The sequence below is a fragment of the Tinamus guttatus genome, unplaced genomic scaffold (assembly GCF_059628265.1).
Source record: "Tinamus guttatus ecotype Peru unplaced genomic scaffold, ASM5962826v1 Tinamus_guttatus_pri_ptg000450l, whole genome shotgun sequence".
Taxonomy (NCBI): Eukaryota; Metazoa; Chordata; class Aves; order Tinamiformes; family Tinamidae; genus Tinamus; species Tinamus guttatus.
In genome coordinates, this window is record NW_028288984.1 from 901280 (window position 1) to 922619 (window position 21340).

General features: G+C 34.9%; 1 protein-coding gene across 1 annotated transcript in view; it reads left to right on the forward strand.

The window, feature by feature from the left end:
- CNTLN (centlein) overlaps positions 1 to 21340 on the forward strand; it is a 175239-nt gene that overhangs the window by 144466 nt on the left and 9433 nt on the right. Inside the window, exons 20-23 of the mRNA XM_088532025.1 lie at positions 208 to 305; positions 2064 to 2190; positions 3811 to 3948; positions 4301 to 4486. Coding sequence (XP_088388151.1) covers positions 208 to 305; positions 2064 to 2190; positions 3811 to 3948; positions 4301 to 4486 — 549 coding nt within the window. The remainder of the gene's footprint in view (positions 1 to 207; positions 306 to 2063; positions 2191 to 3810; positions 3949 to 4300; positions 4487 to 21340) is intronic.

Sequence of the window (21340 nt, forward strand, 5' to 3'; positions counted from 1 at the left end):
TGCAGCAGTGCTGCTTTTTCTGAGGAAAAAGCTTTTGCTTGATGAAAAGTAAGAATACTGTTTTTGTATAGTAAAACAGACTCCAATTAATGTTAAACAACATTCATAAAATACATCAAAGTTTACTCCTCCGATTTTTAAAAATTAACTTACTGTTCATTGAGATCATATTTAATGTGCATGTGTATTTTAATATTTTCAACATAGCATTCGAATAATGAAATTACTAAGCAATCAACCAGCATTAAGTCACTGAAAAATGAAGTCCAGGAAAAAGAAGAACAGATACAAGAACTACAAATAAAGTACGTTCACTGCTTTATCCGTTGTGTTTGGTGCCACCCAGTGGCAGCTCTAAAATTGTTAACATTCTTCTGCAAAGATTTTTAAGAGAATTTTTTCTTCTTCTTTTCTTTATATATATCATCTTGTGGACTTTTAGAGATTCTTGGAAATAGGAACAGTGCATGCTAAGGTTGTATTTTGTTTAAGCTGGTGAGTGATTAGCTAGCTTCAATATCTGCATTCCAATAAGAATACCATGTCAGAATTCAGACCCTAGAGTGATCTTTTTTATTCTTGATGTAAGTCTAAATGAATTCCTCAGCACTGTTAAACACAGTGTTTCAAATACAGTAATTCTTTGCCTAGGGGCTAAGAGACATGTCAAGGCTTAGATGCTTAAACAAGATTAAATATCCAGTCTTATTTTCATAAAAAGTGCAAAAGGACAACTGTATTTGTTTTTATTTGAATAGATTAAGGTTTATTTCATTTTGAAATTTGCATGTATTGGTCCAAAGTATACAGCAGAGATTTTTGTTCTACCACCTTACTTTAATTGACTATTCTTCAATTATATTACTGTATTAACATAATCCCTTAGTATATGTGTGAACTTCTTGCTTGTCCTAGCATTTAACACTTCTCACAGTTCTTTTCTGTTTATAAAAGAATACAGTTAATTTTTTCATTTGTTTATTTGTAAAAAACAAAAAAGTAAAAGAATTCTTAGAGTGGTTGAATGGTTTTATGGTTACTAATTCCTGCTTAAAATAAAATGAGAGAAATCTTTTACAGTGTTTTCAACTTAAATTTAAAATGAAGTTACAGAATTTCATTCTTCTTTTGTACTGTTATACTGTTGTTACACTGTTTGACTGTCTTTAATACTGTTTTGTGCAAAAATTATGAGATCTTATCACCAAAATAACATTAATAATATAAACATAAAATAGATGATTGAAGAATTGTAATATTGTTCTATCTTCTTTATGACTTTTTATATGATATTGACATGATATCCACAGTGTCTTACTTTTAAACATACTGGTACAATTCATTTTGCCTCTATTAAAAAAAATCACCTGTATACAGATATTCAAAAAATGCTTATGTTTATTTTGTAATTTTTAGTAGGTACTTTAACTGTAGAATCATTATGTAAGGCATGATTTTCTCATGAAATACAGATCATGTCATAGAGGATGAGTTTCCTTTTTTAATAGGTTTCTGTGAAAAATGCTGATGCTATTTCTAGATTTTGCACTTTTAAAGACAAATTATCTTACCTGACATTATGATACCGCAGTTCAACAAAGTAGCAAGATTTTCCCTGTATTTCTGTGTATTATTTAGTTGAATGAAAAAACACCCTTTAAAGATTTTTATTCAAAATATTGCTTGAAATATATCTGCCTCAAGCATCAAAGAGATTTAATTAATTGAACCTTTCTTTCAGAAGATTTTTAAGCTATCAGTGTACAAAAATATTATGCTTTGAGAGGGTATAATTTAAATAGAGCGTAAACTACGTCAAAAAGGCAAATCATAGGTAAATGGAATACTTACAAATAGGTCTATTAAATAAGAAATTTAATGCTGTCTTTGATGATTGAAATTATGGTAAATCATAAGAATTTCTTCAGCTTTTTATTTAAGAAGAAATTTAGAACTGCAAGAATGTTTTCTCAATTGCATTTATACTTTTTAGTTGCTTAGAGTAATATATTAACAATATTTTATAACATTGGCTATAGTGATACTTTTGCTCTTACTCCTAGGATTTCTCGAATGGAGAGGGACCTTAATATGAAAAGACAATTGATAGAAGACTTGAGATCTCGGTTAAAAGCAAATCAAGAAAATGAGAAAACCTATAATGAAACATTACAAACTCTTGAAAAAAAGGTATTTTTTACTTCCTATTTATGATTTTACTAAAAGCAAAAGCTCAGGGGTTTGCAGGAGTTAGACTGCTACACGCATTAAATCAATATAATGCTTTAAGCAAACAACATATAGTTAATTTAAGTATGTAATTCCTTCCAGTGTAATATGTATGAGATCAGGGTATGATGATAGCTTGAGTGTATTCAGCAGAATTTAATGTATGTTAATAGAAGTATAATTAAATTTTGAAGTATTCAGAAAAATGAATTGCTAGGATTTGCTGTAAGTAGTAAGTTATAGTTTTATGTACTCTACCTTCATAAAAATACAGTGGACCTGAAACAAGGATGATTTTATGTGACATATGGAAATGAAATCTATGCACATCTCCTGGCTATACTGGTTAAATGCTTTAATATGTTAATCTGTTTTCTACTGCAATGTTATAAATGATTTATAGTTCTGCTTAGGTTTTAACATTTAACGTAATTCTATCTGTGTAGGTAGAGCTTAATATTTGTAGCAAGTTATTTTCCCCTCCAGAATTCGAGGAAAATTTCTCTGAAACTGGAACCTACGTATGTCATAGAATCTTTGTATATTATCCAAGTAATGCACTGCACTTCGGCCTTCAATTCCTGAAAAAGATGATGACGTTTGGTGCGGTTACACAGGGTAATATGCAGTGTATGACCCCAAAATAGAAATAAACAATTTATCAATTAGCTTTTATTTTCCTAAAATAAAAGGGTGTTGCTGCCTAACTCAGACACTACCTCTGTTTGAAGTTTTTAAGCACTTCCAGTGCTAGAGGGAGATACTTGCTGCCCTACCCTGGGTGCCAAAGGTAGGGTGTTACTAAGAAATCCTCAGCCAGAGAGTGAAAGCAGGAGAAGATATGGGGGATAAAGAGAGAGAGCTATACTTGATTTTGGTTTTAGAGAAACAATTTTGAATGGAATGTTCTTTGAGTGTTTTGAGCTTTACATTTTTTATCTATTTGTTTCTAGAAACAAATTCCATACATTTCTTTGATTATTAATTAGGAAAATCAACTTCAACATTATCTTCAGCAAAAGATCAGAGAAATTCCCTAATACTAAATTCCCAAAACTGCCTGGACAGCTATATGATTAATACTGTCAGAATAACTGAATGAAGTTTTTTGAGCATTCTTTTGTTTCAGTTTATCCTAAATCAGTGCTTGCATTATCTGGCAAAATTATATTATTTAAGAGGCTATGAGGCTATTAGGTTGTAGACAGTTCTTTTTTTTTTTTTCTCAGCTAAATCTTAATTAATGTCTTCTACATCTGTTAAAAAAAATAGTTGAAACTGTAGTTCATTCTCTCTTATATTCACTTTGGCTGTTAAACATAACTAAACCTGCAGCCATTCAAATTAAGAGCTTTTCTTATTATTTAATTCATGTCAAGATTTCATGAAGCAAAGCTATGTCCAGACTGATCTCTACTGGTTTAGTAACAGATTTATTAAAGACTACAATTTTGGAAAAACATACTTCAGTTGAGTAATTTGTATAATACAAAAGGCATACAGCTCAGTATCAAGATTGATTTGATTTTCACTTCTGAGTTCTGTATCTTAATAATCAAATTGCATTTTTCTTTGTTTCAGGTAAAAGCAGTAACTGAAGACTGTTCAAAAAAAAAAACTTCGATTGACTCATTGAAACAAAGGCTTAATGTAGCTACCAAAGAAAAGTCTCAATATGAGGAGTTGTATCACAAGGCTAAGAACGAGTTAGAGAAAAAGGTATATCGGAGTTGCAATGGCTGTATGTTGGAACCTTTTAGTATCTTGTTTTTAAAAGAAAAATAACAAGGTCATCAAGTTAGGCTTTTTAAATACATAAAGGATAAAAATAACAGAATAGTAGTGTGTCTGCCTGATTTCGTTAAGTCAGATGACTAAAAATTCAGAGACACTGAGACATATGGAGGTAATGACAGAAAATAAAATGACCTTTTTTCTATGAAATTGCATTTTTTGTGTTGTAGGTAGAGTGTTGTGTGATGTGATTTTTTTAAATTATTTTTTTAACTACAAAGATGCCTATCATCCGGTATCTTATCACTGATTTCTGTTTCTGTGTGGATTATTTCAGCATCTTAAACTCACCAATTTAGAGAGCAAAATGATTGAGACTGAGTGTGCCATGACTGCTCTCGAGACTACTGCGTCCCAACAGCTCCATGGCTTGGCCAAGCAAAGTGGACAGGCTTTGGAGACTGTACAGAAGAGGTTGCTGCTCGCCAATGACAAAGTGGAAGAGTTCACAGTGTTTGTGAAGGTTTGAATTTTGATATTCTTTTGAGAGTTAAAGGGACAGATAAGACTAGTATTTTAGTGTGATCCCTGTTTTAGAGCAATCTTTAAGGTCCTGTTGTCCGTTCTAAACGGCTCCAGGTCCTTCTCTTAGCTTAGAATTCCACAGTTCATACTTGTCAGCATTTTGTGTACAGCCGCCACTTGTTCCCAAGATGACGTGCTTGCTTGGTCGTATTTACTAGTTCAGCTATATTAATCTGGAGCAAAATATTCTTCCTATCTGAGAAAATAATTTATATCTGTTGGCTGGTAAGAATTACCTCGTCTTATGCATTTATATGCACTTATAAAATTAAATCAAATTAAATTAAAAAATAAGCATTAATTGAGGAATCAGCTGTATTGCAAAATTTAAAGCAATTTTTAAAGCAGTATGTAATACTGCAATATTCTTTCCCTATTTTTGTTAAGTATTCAGCAAGCTGCTATAGTACATCATATAGTAATACTATGTCTGTGATGTTATATATGTAGCTTTCTCATACTAATTCAGTGTGAAGTTATGCAGAAGAGATTAATCCAAATTTTTTAATATTTGAAAAAGAACTATTAATTTTGATAAAATAGACACCATTGTAACACTGCTGCAGTTCACATAATCAAGAATTAAAATGCACATTCAATATATGCCTGCCTTGAATTTAGCATATAACTCTGTATACTAACTTTCAAACAAGCTTATATCTTAGTAACCCAGGAGACAGTTCCTCTTCTTCCCACTTTGTCTTCTTTCCATGGAGGTGTGTAGAGATGAGCTGCTATCAGGTATCACTGAGCAAGTCCAGTAATATCCCAAGTAAAGAACCCGCTGTACACTGTAGCAGGGAGTCATATATAGTCATCTTTTGGTGGTTTACAATGTGGACTGAAATTTCGTAACTTAAAAGAAATATATATATGTGCCTTTTGCCCTCCTTTGATCATCATCAGATAGATAGCAAATCGCTCTACACAGGGTTTTCTGGTGACTTGTCTTTGGTGTACAATCATCATATTCAGAGGCAAACGGTTGACTGATGATGAATGAACTTCAAAATCCTAAGTTTAAAGAATATATTAGCTAAAGATATATGATCTGAAAATGTGATTGCATTTCATGAAAAAATGCCTGTTGTTAAAAATATTTTATTATTTTTAAGTTTTTAGAATAAAAACTATCTTCTATAGGCCTTGCTTCACAATCCTTGCAAATGTGATATAAAGCTGATCACATTTCCAGATGTGCCCTGTAGTTCAGAAGTATTTTACCTATTCTTCAACAAATTGTTCTTTTTCGTTCTGAAAAATGTGCTTTCTTCTGACAGAGAATGGTTGCTCTAGGAGCAAGGAAGGAGTGTTCTTGCTGCAATGCTACAGTTATTTTGGCTGAATTAGGAAAAGTGTGGAATAATCTTATGTGTAATCAATTTCTTTCATAAAAGAACCCATGTTATTGATGAGAGAGAGACACAATTCTGTTTTCATTAGATTGATAAGGATTTTGGAATGACTTCGTTGAAGAGAATGTAGTTGATGGATGGATACAAAACTAATAAGGACTGAATTAGATTTAGCAGTTTTGCTCTATGTTCCCTTCTTTCTGGAATCTTTCAATTGACCAAAGTTTGTTTGTTTTTGTGTGCTCAAAGTTTAATTGATATGTAAATTTATAGAGGTTATAGGAAAGGAAGTGACAAAGTGTGTCATACTTAATGTACTCTCTTAATAAAAATATTCTCCAAAATTAGAAAATGTGGAGAATAGGCAAAACACGTATTAGGAACTATTACAATACTTCATTTGTTGCAGAATAAAATGGTTGCTTCTCTATTTATGACTGTCAATATTCATTAACATTTACATAGTTTTACTGTACACTAAAAGAATTTGAATAAGCAGTCTCTGTGCTAAATAAGTAATAATAAATAAATACAATATTTAGCAGCTAAGGTGAAATATGAAGTCTTCCCTTGCTAAAAGAGTGTACATGCACTTTTCAAGCACTATTTTTGCTGACATCTTTCCTCTGCAGAAAGATTTTGTGAATATAAAGATGCTGTCTGCAAGTCAAATACTGATGAACAGAGAATTCCTTAGCAGCCTTCTTTGTTGAGGTAGTAACTAAAAACATCTGAAATTAAATTTCATTCACAGCACAGTACTGCAAAAAATACAATTAACTTTCCTTGGTTTTCCGTGGAATTTTGTAGCATGTCAAGGTAATCCTATAAAAATACCTCATCCTATAACCATGAATGTGAAAATCAAGATGGCACAATAGGAAATAACAATACTTCTTCCTGCATCATCTCTTTCTTTGAAGTCTGATGTGGCTCATTTCTGTTTTCCCCTTCCAAATGACTGTCAATTTTCCCCCGACTTTGTCTCTATCTCCCTCTAGCCTCAGTAACTTTTCCTGTCAAGTAAATATTTCTGTATAGTGATTAATCGAATTTAAAATGTCTCTTGCATAAGCTGTGTATTTGTTTTATCTGCTTGTCTTTGTCTACTATTCTGATCACTTCTCAAACCCAACTTGATTTTTTTCTGAGTGCAAATGTAATCGTCTTCTTATTTATTACATTTTTTTAGCTATTCCATGTGACATTATGTAGCTCTTTTTGCAACATACAGCTATTAGCTCATTTTAGTATAGCTAACAAATAGCTGCAGTTAATAACAGGATAACAGAAGAACTTCAGAGAAGAGAGTTCTTTCCACTTGTAGCAAGGGCTTTTGGAAAAAAAGGAGACAACAATCATTATGGCTTGTTTTGTATATGTTGTTTTTAATATATTCTCAAGCAGTAAATAATTCTGTTATACAAATATCAATGGCTAATAGAAAAAAAAAAAAAGGATGTAAATACCTGGAGTGTCTTGTAGCATTCAGGAAAATAAAATCTGAGGACTAGATTTTTGAAATGAGTGCTGCATGGAAGAAATTAAAGGTAAAACGGAACACGACGACTGTGAGTGTGTGACCCACACAAGACGAAGAATCAGGAATCAATTGTCTTTGTTGGAGCAGTCACATTATTTAAGAGTTACAAACATATATACATACATTTATGTGTACTTATATTACATATCTGTATACACATTATATAAAATGTGTATAAATATATATATTATAAATATATATTATAAATTAATATATAAGTGAGTATGCTGTTGAAGGCCCTGAATCTGAGGGGGGAAAAAAGAAAGATACAGCAACTGTCACTTTACAGAAGTCTTTGGAGTGTGCAGGCATGCAGCAGGAGAGGTTATCAATAACATAAGGGAACATAAGCAATCACAGCTAGTGATTCCCTAAGGGAAGAAGCGATTACTCCTAGAGTCTCTATATTAAGAGAAGACGGATAATTCAGCTAAGCCACAGACAGTGTGTTGTATTCCTTCAGAGAGAGATTACAAAGTGTATTAGCAAATCTGAATGGTGCTGTGAGCGTCTGACAAATCATCAGTGATCACAAAACCTATCAGAACCAGTAACATGGTATCACAACCATAGCAGGGACTATAGACGACTTAAGGGGTCCATGCAGCAAACCTGAAAGACATAATTCCCTTCAGCCTCCACAAGTGAAAAAAAGGCAGCAAATACAAATATTAGCTGTTAGATTTGCAGTTACAGTGAAGCCAAATACTGCAGTCTTATAATGAGACCTCATTCTAATGATCAAGGAAGCCATGTAACTAGAATGGTCTACATGGGACCTGTTTAATTTGTGGTCAGACAACCAAGAGGATGTCAAAGATTAAGATTTTAGAAAACTTTTCTAAAAAGCACGAATATAAGGTAAGATAACCCAAGCAGGTTAGATTTATCTCACCAAGTATGTAAAGAGAAAATTAAGGTTTAGATTTCTTTATGTAACAGTCATATAGAAACATGGTGGGATGATATACCATAATTATACTGCAAATATTTCATGTTTATCTTTTTCCTGTCTTATATAATCTTCCATTCAGGAAGGATTTTTGTGCTAGAGAAAGTGTGAAAGAGGTGAGTATAGGTTGAGGGGGGGTAGAGGAGGAGAGAGGTGGCATTCAACATTAAAAGCCCCATTACTTGTCTTTAGAATTATTGATAACTCAGAACCACAGGATCTTGAATGCTTTGGAATCAATATGGTACCTACAAAACCCGGTGGAGGGGTTGCTGGTGGAAATCTCTTGTGTATGGCTGGGTCAAATTAGAGAGTATGACAAATTGCTAATTAGGTATGTGTTTATAAGTACAGTAAAGCATTGGCTGATTATGGGGACGTGTATGCAGATAATTAATTTCTAGAATCTAGCACTACTTTCTAGAAACTGTGAAATATACAAATAGCAACAAAAGATTACTGCATCCAATATGCTGCAAGTAATTTTTGGACCTAATTCCGTTGTATGGTGTGTACTTCAGGTGTATACATTCAATACATTACATTCAATGGGAACCAGGAAGGCACTTCGGGTATTAGTGGTATACACTGCTGGTCATTCAGCACAGCTTGTTCTTTTAAAGCTCTTCAGAGGAAGAATGACTAGGAGAAAATAAGAAAGGAAATCGTGAAATCGTGCACTCCAGGAGTTTATTAGGTAACCAAAGAACATAGTTCCATAATTGGAATATAGTTCCTTATAAATGTCTATTTCAGTTTGATGGGAAATTGAAGACAGTATTTAGAAATAAAAAGGACTATACACTGAGCAGAAAATGGATTATAGGCAATAAGCTGTAAATATGAGCAGCATTAGGCGATAGAGGATAGAGGAGAGGCTAAAGATAACAAGATGAAATCTGTGGATAGCAAAGCCAAGGATAGCAGAGAAGGGGAAGGATTTAAAAATCTGCTAATAGCAAGACAAATACTGCAGACTAGATAGGATCCATTATAAGACTTAAAAAAAACCTTCTTTGGCTGCGGTAGCCTTGTTCGGTATCTCAAAGGAAAGAGACCAATGTCATTCGAAAGTGATGAAATTTCCCAGTCTATTAGTGAGATGGAAGATTTCAGACAATTGCTAGTATGGAAAAGTGTTTTATATTGGGAGGTTTGTATAACTTACACCTTTATGGCCTGGGGAGGGCTATAGGGATTTCTGTCTTGCCGATACTCATTTTCAGTAAGTAATCAAGTAAGTAAGCATATACTTTCAATACTCAAATGAGTATTTAAATATAGTCTAAAAGAAAGTTCATATTGTCTTGGTATTCAGAAAGGGCATCAGGCTGGGAACTTACGGGTCAGTAGTGACCCCATTTCTTACTAAAATAAAGGAAATCTGATGTGAATTTCAGTATTAAAGAATTGAAATATGGAGGTAATTATATTACTTAATGTAACTTTATCAAAACAAAGTTCTATTAAATAAACAGATTTTGGAATACGATTTCTTTCTTTGAAGATTTTTTTGGTTATTTGATAAAGGTTACTATTCATTGTAAAATACTGTTTTTAAGGATATCTGACCTAGCTCTCTGAGACATTCTGATAAAAATTATGTAGGCTACAGAATATCAATAAACACACGTTAAGTGGATTAAAAAATTCCTAAGTAAGTGGTTGCTTTGAAAAGTGATTCTTTGAAATTAGGTGTTTGTAGAGTTGTGCAAAGATCAGTATTAAACTTCATTATTAAACATTTTCACAGAAGTAGGTATTAAATCCTGGCAAAATTTGTGAATGGTGTTTATGAAAGACTGCTAGATAATAATAAGGGCATGGCTAATGAACACATATCAGATACAATCTATTGTCATGTATAATGTCAGTAGACTCAGTAAAATATATGTTTTTATTCCAGGAGAACACAAACTAACTGTATGAGGGCGCAAGGTCTGAGATTCTGGATGTCTTTTATAAGAGTACATGTTTTTATCCCATCCTGCTTCCATCTTCACACCCTAATTCCTCTGTGTACAAGGCATCCTGTTTCTGCAGTGTGTACGGTTGTTCAATATTTTCTATAACATGTGTTATCCTATCTGATCCTCAGATGGATCTTGCCAGCTAGGTGGAACATACCAATTACTGAGCAAAAAAGGGTTGTTTTTTTCACTGCGTGCAGAAAACTGCCATTGGATGAAGTTAAAAAAATGGCTTTAGACTATTTTGTATCTGTCTGGATAGGCTACAGTGCCATACTTTGTTATGAACGTGTCCAAAATACTGCCTGACCGGATTCCTTCATTGCTGTGCTATTTCGTGCACTCAGTCAGACTGCTTGTTGCTGTCACAGACCATTACTGAAACCTCAAGGCCCAGTAATATGGAGCATCCTATTCAATTCCAGCAAAACTCTTGTTCATAAGCTAACCTGCAGTGATGACATCTGCTGAGCCCACAACCTCAGACCTTTCCTGACCTTGAGAAAGATGCTTCAAAATTCTGATAAGGCAGCTTCTATTCAGCCACTCCTGTAATAAATAGTGGTGTCTGAATGCTTCAAAGAGAGCTTAGTGCTTTTCTCACTTGCATAATACCTCTGTGATTTGAGAGCTATGTGCCCTCCGCAGAGGATACCCACAGAAACAAAGTTCACATCTGGTCTCTTCTGGCATTGCTCTTGGTAAGTCTCCAATATAACCATCTGACAAAACTGACTGCCAAAATCAAGACCCGTGGCAGTTTACTTGGCAAGCTTAGTGGATCTACTTGGGGTTACAGCACTCACTCTCTTAAGGCATCTGCCCTTGTTAATCTGGGTGCATTTTGCCCTTGGTTTGTTGGTTGACTTACAGCTAGGTACACCCACACGTATGAGAGGCCTAACTGCACCTCTGCTTGGATGACTGATATTGTGCGAGTCATTTGTGGCTTACCTGATTTCCCTATATTTATGACTACCTTTTTCCTTTCTGCAGTTTCCCTTGAATCCTGGCATCATTTTGGCCATGGCATAGTTTCTCACTGTTATCTTGGGCCATAGCTTAATTTGCAGTTTAAGATAAGCTAACACTGCTGTTAAAAAAGTTCCTCCTGCGAATGACCCTGCAGATCATTTCTTCCTCAGTGACTCTGCCTCCCCTGAGATTTCACAAACAGATGCGTGTTCATGTATTGTGAGTTAACTCAGAAATCTTGCACTGATTTACTTTAGCATTTCAAAAACCCAGGACACCGTGGAGGGAGCAGAGCTGGGACATATCTTAGTATTTGCATGTTTGAGATGTTGGAGTTGCCTTTTTCAGTAACAGGACTGTTTGTTTGAAAATAATGTTGAAAATAATGAAAATAATGTGTGAAATTAGTCTTTTTTTAGGAAAAATAAGAGCCTCATTTACAGTGATTCACCATTTCCTTCTTAAAAAGTCTTTTATTTTGCAAATGCCTATTGTTTGCTGTCACTGTCATTTTCTCTTGGATTGTTCCTGTACTGTCAAAGATGGAATATTGCCAGGAAACAGGTGTTCGTCTCAGAATGACCAAGCGTAGAGGATATCCTACTTGTTCGTATCTCAAAGGAATGAATAATAAAAGAGGGTAGAGGTGATATGTAGTCGTACGGGGAGGTCAGAATGTTTGGGGACCATTCTGTGGCTCTTTGGTTGGCTCCTTGAGGATGGAGCACCATGTGTACTGCTACTGCAAGCTGTGTACTCCAGCTGCAGAGTCCGTTCTTGGGTGGTAGCAGAACCTTGCAGTGGCCTTGCAGAATTCTCCTGACGCGGTGCCGCAATAGGCCATTTCTCTGGGCAAATATGTTTCTGTTCTGAAACCTGAGGAAATCAGCTTCCTTAGCAGCAGTATTCATCAGAGTTCTTTTGAGCCCAGGCTATGTAAAATACAATTTTTATATGGGTACCTACATTTCTGCATTTAAAGATGAAGTTGAGCTCTATAAATAACCGCAATTTTTTTCAGATGGACTAAAACAATTAGAATTTGCTTTGTAGATGAATATTGATTTATTTTGTTTTAAATTTTACAGAACTGTGTACAAGCCAAACCCATTCAGTAGCGTTGTTTTTTTGAGTGTAGGTGTCTTCATCAAGTTACAGGGGCATCTTGCAAAGAGCGGGTAGTGTATCACTTAGGTAGATCAGCACTGTCAGTTTTGCTTTGGAAGTGCAAATTTGCAAATTTCACATGACTTGGATTTCTTAGGAAATGTTCCCCAGTGGGAATCTTTAGATGTCAGAACATACATATATTTCATTTATTAAAGTCCAAATTGTCATCACATTACCTAGAAAACAGTAGCTAGAATGATTGTTTTTCATTTTTTGCAGTAATGATGAGCTGGCCAATCTCTGTTCAGTCAGAATCAGCAAAATATTTGGTTAAAGGAAAGTGTTCTGGTTTGAGAATCAGTATTTTTGTCTGCAGACTGCACCTTCAAACGAGGGTGTCCTATGTGCAGAGCAAAACTTGCTGCAACTGAGAAATCTCACAATCTTTCTGCTGTTTTCAATATGCATGCTACTTTAGGGAAAAAAAGAGAACCACAGCTTTTATTAAGAAATACCAACCATTCCTGGTTTTGAGAAGAAATTGGTGATAAATTAAGCTAATCTCCATCAGGATTACTTTGCAGCTGGGACTTAGGCAAATTGAATCAGAGGCCTGAATAGTGACAGTGAATATCTATTAGACTGTAAACAGAATAATAGGCCCTGTGAATTTTAATGAATGAAGTGAATGGCTGAACTCTTCCAGTTTACAGAAACCATATGGTTAGTGATGCATGCAGTATGTCGGGAACTGCATATAATGTAGATGTCTTAACGGATTGAATCTTGATTACTAAAAATGAAGAATAAATAAAAAGCTTTTGGAGTCTTTCCTTATTCCTCTTTTTCTTTACTTTTTAGCTTTAGAAAACGATTTGACTTTGTTTTTATGACTCAGAGGCACAGGTGGTAAGAGATATAGCTAAAAACATTTTGAACGTTGTTTATTTTATATTCCTGTCTGTATTAACAATTTAAATAGTTGATTTAAGTGATTCAACCTGTGTATCCAAGCTGCAAGGTGTGTCAGGTTTCTGTAACTGTATATATAGGTCTCCTGCCAAGTTTTGGTGTCAATCTGACTCACATAGGTAATTTTGTCAACATTAGTGCTAGTTTCATTTTTGTCATGGTGCCTAGGAACCATCTTTATAGATCATGACCCTATAATGAGAGACACTGTGCGAACCTCTAGCAAACTAATCTCCCCAAATTGCAAATACCTGCCTATTCTGCCTCAGGACAGGATTAAAATTCTTGCAAGTTTTTCAGAGAATCAGACTGCCACAGGCTCAGCTGGGAGCTACGTGGAGGCCACTGCAGTGCCGTCCCTGGAAGGGTATAGCTCTGTCTCTCCGTAAACCTTTAAATGGCTTACAGAGGCTGTTCTTTAAAAAAAATACTCAGCTATGTGCATAATCTGGAGACTTAGAAGAAAGTCTGGTTTAAAGATATTGGCCAATTTAGAGTCTAAAAGATAGAAGTAATGATGGCCAGTGGAAAAAAAGGGGTAACAGGAAGACCTGGGGAATAGAAGAATGAGTGCAACGCACGTATGAAAGCTCTGAGCTTCTACTCATAGTAAAGAATTCCTGGGGAAATGTTAGGGAAAACAGCAAAACTTGAAAAGCAGGAGAAAATCTCCGGTAGTGATTTATTTGGAAGTTCTTGTAGAAATAGTTGTTCTATGTATGTTGGTAAAATTACTAAGAGAGAAAGCTGAGGTGGAGAAAAGAAAAAGCTGCCCAAGACCTTGCGAAATCTCTGCAGTACTTCTGGGTAAAAGCAGAGAGATTCCACCCTGGAGAACATACATACAGAAAGAGCTATGGACAGGTGGGAAGGGTTCTAGGAGAGCAGAATCATGAAAGTCAATAAAAGGCAATATATTGAGGAAAATATAGTTGATAAGAGGCCAGCTGTTTCTTTTTTTAATAAGGATGAGAATTACTAGTACTGTCCTCTTAAATATACGGTTTGAAATACATGTTTGTTTCAGATGTGCAGTTGTCTTGGGGCATTTGTTTTAGATTTTCTGTATTTTGTGTTTTCCTGCCAAATGACAAACTAAGCTCAGGCATTGGGAAAATCCTTGGATCAGGAGCATCAGGAAATCTTTGTTGCTGACCTGCTATGTGGCTTTGAGAGTGTTGCCTTGTCTCTGTATTTCTTTGTCTGCCCTGAATGTTGTTTGCCTTGTCTGGTGCAGCTGGGCTGACTTCATCTGCCCAAACCGTACAGCTAATATGTTCTCTGAGATCCAGGCCATCTCTTCATATATGTGCATGAAGCTCTAATCTCACCCAGGGCTTGTTTTTCTCTATAAATAAATACCTGTAATGTATGATGTTTAATAGAAGCAGCTATTTTTGCTGACACCTGTGTAAATCAGATGTAATTCCATTGAAACCTAAGAATTTACAGCAGGAAAAAAATCATGTAAATGAGGTGAGACTTAAATGCTAAAGTAAATAGGACTTTAAATTATCATTACTGCCCATTTCACATAAATATAATCTTAGAAACCAATATATTTTGACAGAAATATTCTGCCTGTCATTGCGTACTGATTATACATATTTCAACTCATTCCATACCGTAGAGAAAACTATTTTTTCCCTTTAGAGATCACAAAACATTGCAGTTGTGTTAAAATTTGGCAACAGTACAATAGAAACTATGATGTATTTGCTGATTAAAAAAAATCAGTCTGGAAAAAATCTTATACAGCTTAAGCTTTTGACCTTCTTAGAGGTTAATGTACAGGAAAGATTAGATGGCTGTAAAGCTGTAATGATATCTGTGACCAAGTATTTCTCTTGTCAGTAAATATCTGATGTATATTCTATAAGAGAGGTGTCTGTTCGATACAAGAGACTACCCAAACCTGTGTTATTAAGAATGCTGTGAAATGGGAGTTATAACACAATATTATTTATTTCATGCATAAAGGAAAGTTATGAAAGGTAGATTAGAAAAGGAAAAAAAAATAAGTTGACCAATGATGAAAAAAGTTAATTTTGGATTTCAAACAAAACTTGAAAAGACATGAATCTGCTCCTATTTAAATATTATGTATTGTTGTACGTTAAGTTGTAATTGGCCAGAATAGGCCCATTTCTACATCTTTAAATGTGCTTCTCTCTGAAATCAAAAATTGGTTATATTTTCCTATTAAATGCATACATTAACTAAACTATATTTTACAAACTCACAATGTACAATGTAGCGAATTTCCTTTTCTTGTTAAAGGTATGCCAAAATATTTTTAAACTTCTGCTCTATGGTTTTCCACACCACAGTCTGGTTAATAAAGTATCGTGAAAAGAATATATTCAATTTTGTATTTGAAAATAATATTTCTTCAAAATTATTTCTTTCGATTTGATTTGAATCAATGAAGAGTAATATTTAGAGAGTGAATGTAAAATATGAGAGAAATGATATTTTGGAGAAACGTGGAGAAATACAGTATTTGAAGTTCCTAGCTAAATGAGATTTTCTGTATCATGTTCTCTTCATGCAGAGTAGCAGGAACACATCTTAAACCAGCATAGTATACTAGTTGTAATCTAATCTGAGCGCAGAATCAGATTATCAAATACTATATACTACATTTTCTCATTTTTATCTTTAATATTCTTCTTCCTAGTTGCATTTTAAATTGTTTTAGAGTATACACTTTTCAAGGACAGGAAATTAAGTTTTGTATTCAAATACTGATATGCTGGGGTCCCTTTCAGTTTGTGTTATGTTGAGAGCTTTGTCAGGAAAGCTGTGGTGGATTTAGCTATAGCAGTTGAACAACAATACTGGTCTTTCATTTTCCAGATGTTATTACCATAATCGGATTTAGGACATAACTGAATTTGCCTTTTTGAGTTCACAGTCCATCATCTATAACTCAGAGCCATGAAGAAGGCAGGATTGTGCTAGGACGCTGGACTGTGAACTGGAGGCAGCTTTTACTACAAAGGTAGAAGGGGCTGGTGATATTTTAAACAAATTAATGTTTCAGAGCTTGTCAGCTACATCTTTATTTATGGTCCTGTGTGTTTGGATTTGCTTCTAGTAATGAATGTGGAAAATGTTGTAGATGCAACTGCAATATGACATTATTTTGTAGGTACACATGGCAGTTGCTCAATGTTTGTTTAAAATGGAATTCTTACTAGTCTTCAGATGGAATATTGCTTCCAGGCACTGTGTGCTTCCATCTTCCACTGATCTCTGTGAAACTGTGACCACTATTCTCATGCTAATCAACATATTCTTTTTCAATTGTATACTTCAGTCTGATATTTCTCCTATATGTATTCCTCTCTTTCATCTGTTTATTAAATTAGCCTTTGAAACTGATGAAAGTCTATAATTTTTAGATAATACTGTCACTCTATAATGTTCCTGTGGTATTCCAGAATGTGTCTTTTTCATTCTATTTGGGTTGAAATGCATCCTACAGCTTGAAAATATGGTTACTTACGGTTAATGTTAGAACTACAGCAAACACACAAGCCATGCTGAAGCTTGGTAAGTTATGCCAGTTGGAGAGCAGTGCACATTACGAATATGACCTGCACGACACTTGTAGAAAAATGTGTGTAGTGCTTTTAATACCTAGAAGTAGCATTACAGTTTGTTGCTAGACACGGGAGCTGTTAGCTGGGGGGCACTGGGGCTGGTCCTTGTATCCACTGCCCCTCTTTGCTCTTCCCTGGGGCATGTGCTGGAGTCCACGAGGTCTCTGTGATCCCTGGGGACAGCAGGAGCTGAGCTGAGCCCTGCCGGCCGGTTCCCGGGTCCGAATGCTGCCTCTTGCAGTCCCGGCCCGGACCACTCTGCTGCAGGCCTCTCTTGTTGTTGTGTCTTGTCCAGGCTCGTGGCTCTCCCTAATCCAAAAAAAAGAAAGAAAAATTACCCAAAAGGGATATTTGCTTGACTGAAGGAAAAAATCGTGCTTAAATGACTTGTATGTGTGTCAATATTATGGCATATATATATACATGTCAATTTTTATATGTATAATTATATTTTTATATATAATATATTAAAAAGGCCATAGAAATTCTGATTATTCTGACTTACACAGAAGTCCGTACTGTGAAATCAGTTTCAACATTAGTACTCAACATATTTCGACAGTCACAGAGAGGCAGTAAGATGCAAATAACTATACTTGCATTGGAGGGATCTGAATGCTTGTCTGTGCTGCTGATGCAGCGCGTGATGCCATCTCTTTGTGTGAGTTTGTACACCCAAGCTGTGTTTTGTCTCCTCGATGCTGAGGTTTTTGAGGTTTTTATGCTCTCTTGCTTTTTACAGTGTGAGGAATGCCCTAACCTTGAACTAGTGGTTATCACTGTACTACATAGATAGAGAAGTTCTTTAATCTGCCACATTCAGCTTTTTTCCACAAGCTACTGTTACATCTTCACAGCACTCTTGTTGTTCTCTTAGTAAACTAACCAATTTCACAATTTTCTGTTTTCCATTTCATTTTTGGTGTGATGATTTAGGTCACATCCTTAAACCATTTCAAGCAATAAGACCTATGAGTTTCTAAGTATGCAGTAATTGTAGCTAGAGAATTTTTTAATTGAACTATACACAAATAAAATAAAATAGAGTCTGAATCCTAGAATCAGTTTATATGCACATGGCAAAGTAGCTTTGGCAAAAAACAAGGCCTCTATGATTAGAGTCTGAAATTTGACCGTTTTTAGAAGCTAGGGCCAAAAATAACTTTCATTGTTACTTTTGTACTGTAATTGCCCTAGAAAGGATGTGCTCAAGCTGTTAATTATTACAGCGGACATTTTAAGAGTAGAACAGTTCTGTGCATTATTCCTACTGTGCAAAGTAATATGGGCCTTGGCCTCGGCTGTGAGACCTCCACTGGTGCCAGGTCGGTGCTGTAGAGAGCTACAGAGCTGGAGTCCGGTTTGTCATAGGGCCATTAAGCCCTATTGTGAAAAATAACAGCAGAATGTGCGTGTTAACATGGTCATTATGAGAATAACTTTTGGGTTACATTTGGTTAAGTGGCATTTGGGACCATTGATCAAAATTGATCAAGTTCAAGGCCAGCTAGTGGCGAAGCAATCTGAGATATGAGGGAAGTTAAAACACCAACCCTATTGATAGTGTATTAATAGGGTCTGCAGGGTTTGTATATGACCACAGTCTCTTCAGTTGCTTATGTAAGTATGGCCTTCAAAAGGAGAAAACAAAGCAAAACAAACAAAACAACCAAAATAACTCTTCATCTTTATAGATATGAAAACTGGCAAAAGATACATTTTTTTAAAAGTCTTCATTTGCTGATGTCAAGATTGAAAATATCTCAAGAGTAAATATTATCAGTAGTAAAAAAATTTAGTAACAGGGTTTATAAGAGAGACTATGGAACTGTGGGCAACCCAGAGCTATAACATATAGATATAGCTATATAAACAAATTTAGTCTACAGGTAATGCAACAATTACTGCCAACTGAAGAGAACTGAGTACTTCGAGCTTACTTTTTTATGATTTTAAGCTTATTTTGTTATAGTTGAACCCGTACCAATGGGACTGATACATTGTAGTTTTCACAAATTAATCAGGGATTCTTATTCTTTTTGGCTGCTAGAAGCTAAGTGCGTCCCACAGGAATAAATCTTGACAGCAACATCTAAGCAGGGAAAATGACTTTAGCAACACAATATCCCGTAGATTTCACACAAAAGAAAACAAAGAGAAGATCAAATGCTCATATTGCTGGCACTAATAAAGATTTTTTTATCAAAAAAAAAAAGAATTAAAAATGAAGAATGTGAAGAAAGCATGTTCCAAAATAGCTAATTTGTGTGTTCAACTTGAATGTCCGTACGGTAGTCTGCTTTTTCATATAGGCTAAAAGACTGTGCTTTAGGTTATTCTTTAGGGTGCTAGTACTGCTGAAGGAAAGAACAATAGAACTTTAAATTCAAAATATTAATGATATATTGTGATTATATATGTAATGTGCCTATTTGCATGGCAAAAGTTACTGGTTTTAATTTCCTCTCATGACTTGCATTATTCTTTTCTATTCAGAGTTTTCTATCTTCCTACTCTGTTTCTTTCTGCGAGCTTGATCCAGGTTCTCTTAGCTACCAGCCCATGATGTTTCAAGTCTCTTTTCTCCTCCTAGCTAACACACAGAAATGTCTTTGTACAAGATACTCTGCTGGGAGTGCTGCAAAAGGTGGGATCCATTCTCGAGTTAAAAAAAAACGGGACTAAATTCGTTGTACCTCCTTTCCTCAAATGTGTGTCAGAGTAGTTTTGTTCCAAATAATTAATATTTAGCTAAATATGGCAAAATATTAAATTAGGAAAATCATATAAAATAAATAGATCTTGGAATAAGATGAATGCATTGTGATTTTTTTTTAAATATATCATCAGTGCTGTTTAATGACTATGTTTTGAATACACTAGAGGCCATAAAGTACTTTACCCCAAATAAATGGGCTTAATAAATCTGCAGTCAGTTTCCATGAGATGAAGTCATTGTGCAGTGAAAGAATTTTTAGGAATTTATCAGCAACTGATGAGAGATCATTTATAAAATGAGCCCTACATGTGATGATCAAAAGAAAACTTTATTCTCTCATTTTAAACTCAGCCAAGGTGTCTGTATTGACAGCTGCAGGTCTGCTTTGACTCATGCAAGTTGAATAAACTAGAAAGAACTTCTGACACTGAGTTACTCTTCATATCTCTGTATCAATGTTTTTAAATATCATCCTGCTCAGCATTTACAAAATGTTTGAGTCAAACTTGCATAAATATTTAAACAAGAACTTCAATTATAAAACTGATGGTTTATACTAATCAATTGTGTTACCTAATTAAATCAGGTAATTTTAGATATGGGAGAATTAGTTACAGCTTTGGAAGATAGTATTAAGTATTTTTGTTATGTTGGAGAACAGAAAGCCTTCCACTCAGCCTTTTATAATCTCATAGGTCATTCAGGTTAGCAAGGTATTTTTTACAGGATGGCTCCTACTGCTTCTTCTATTCTGCTTTTGGATAGAGGTGGTCTCACCTCTGTTGGGTTTATTAGTCTCCCTTTCATTATCAGTACAATTTTTTGTTTGGTGTTTAGCTTTTCCTATTTTTTTTAACATTCCTAAATCCCAGTAGTCCCTTTTTACCATCCCAGGTAACTTTTCACCTTTCTTATCACTTAAAATGTTAAAACTGATGTGCTTTGTAGCCTGCACCAGTAAGTTTTCTCCTAACCACGTTCTTCTGTTTTGCTTCTACTTGCTTCTTCAAGCTGTGAGTGTCCTTCTGGCTTCAGAGTGTAAACCATCTTACAGAATTGATCACTGGAAAAATTTCCATTATTATTACTATTTATTAGTGACTAGCAATAGTAGTAATGATAATAAAAAGTAGTGCTATAAATGCAGCATCAGCAGAATCAGACCTCATATCAAGATCATGTTTTTCCTTGAAGCTAATTAGGGTTCTTCAGCAGCAGAGACGGATCGGAGATAAAATCAAGGCTTCTCTTGGCACCCATGGCTTGCAGGTGTCTTCAGGGCCAAGCTAAGGATGCATTACTCAAATGCATCAGTTTTGCTGCATGTTCATCTTTAGCAGCCGGTGCTTGTATCTGTTAAATTACATTTACTTAATCTGCTAACAGCAGCTCCGTGAGGAAACTGCCTGCCTTGGCTGGGCCTTGTGTATGGGACAGCAGCATATAAAATAAAACAGTCCCTGTTTAAGCCTGGAATCACAATAACAATGTAGTGTACCTGTGTGCTGAAAGTGTATGCAGTTATATAGACTGTAGAAAGGACATGAGATGGAATCAATAATCAGGCATATTTATAATTTTCTTGGTC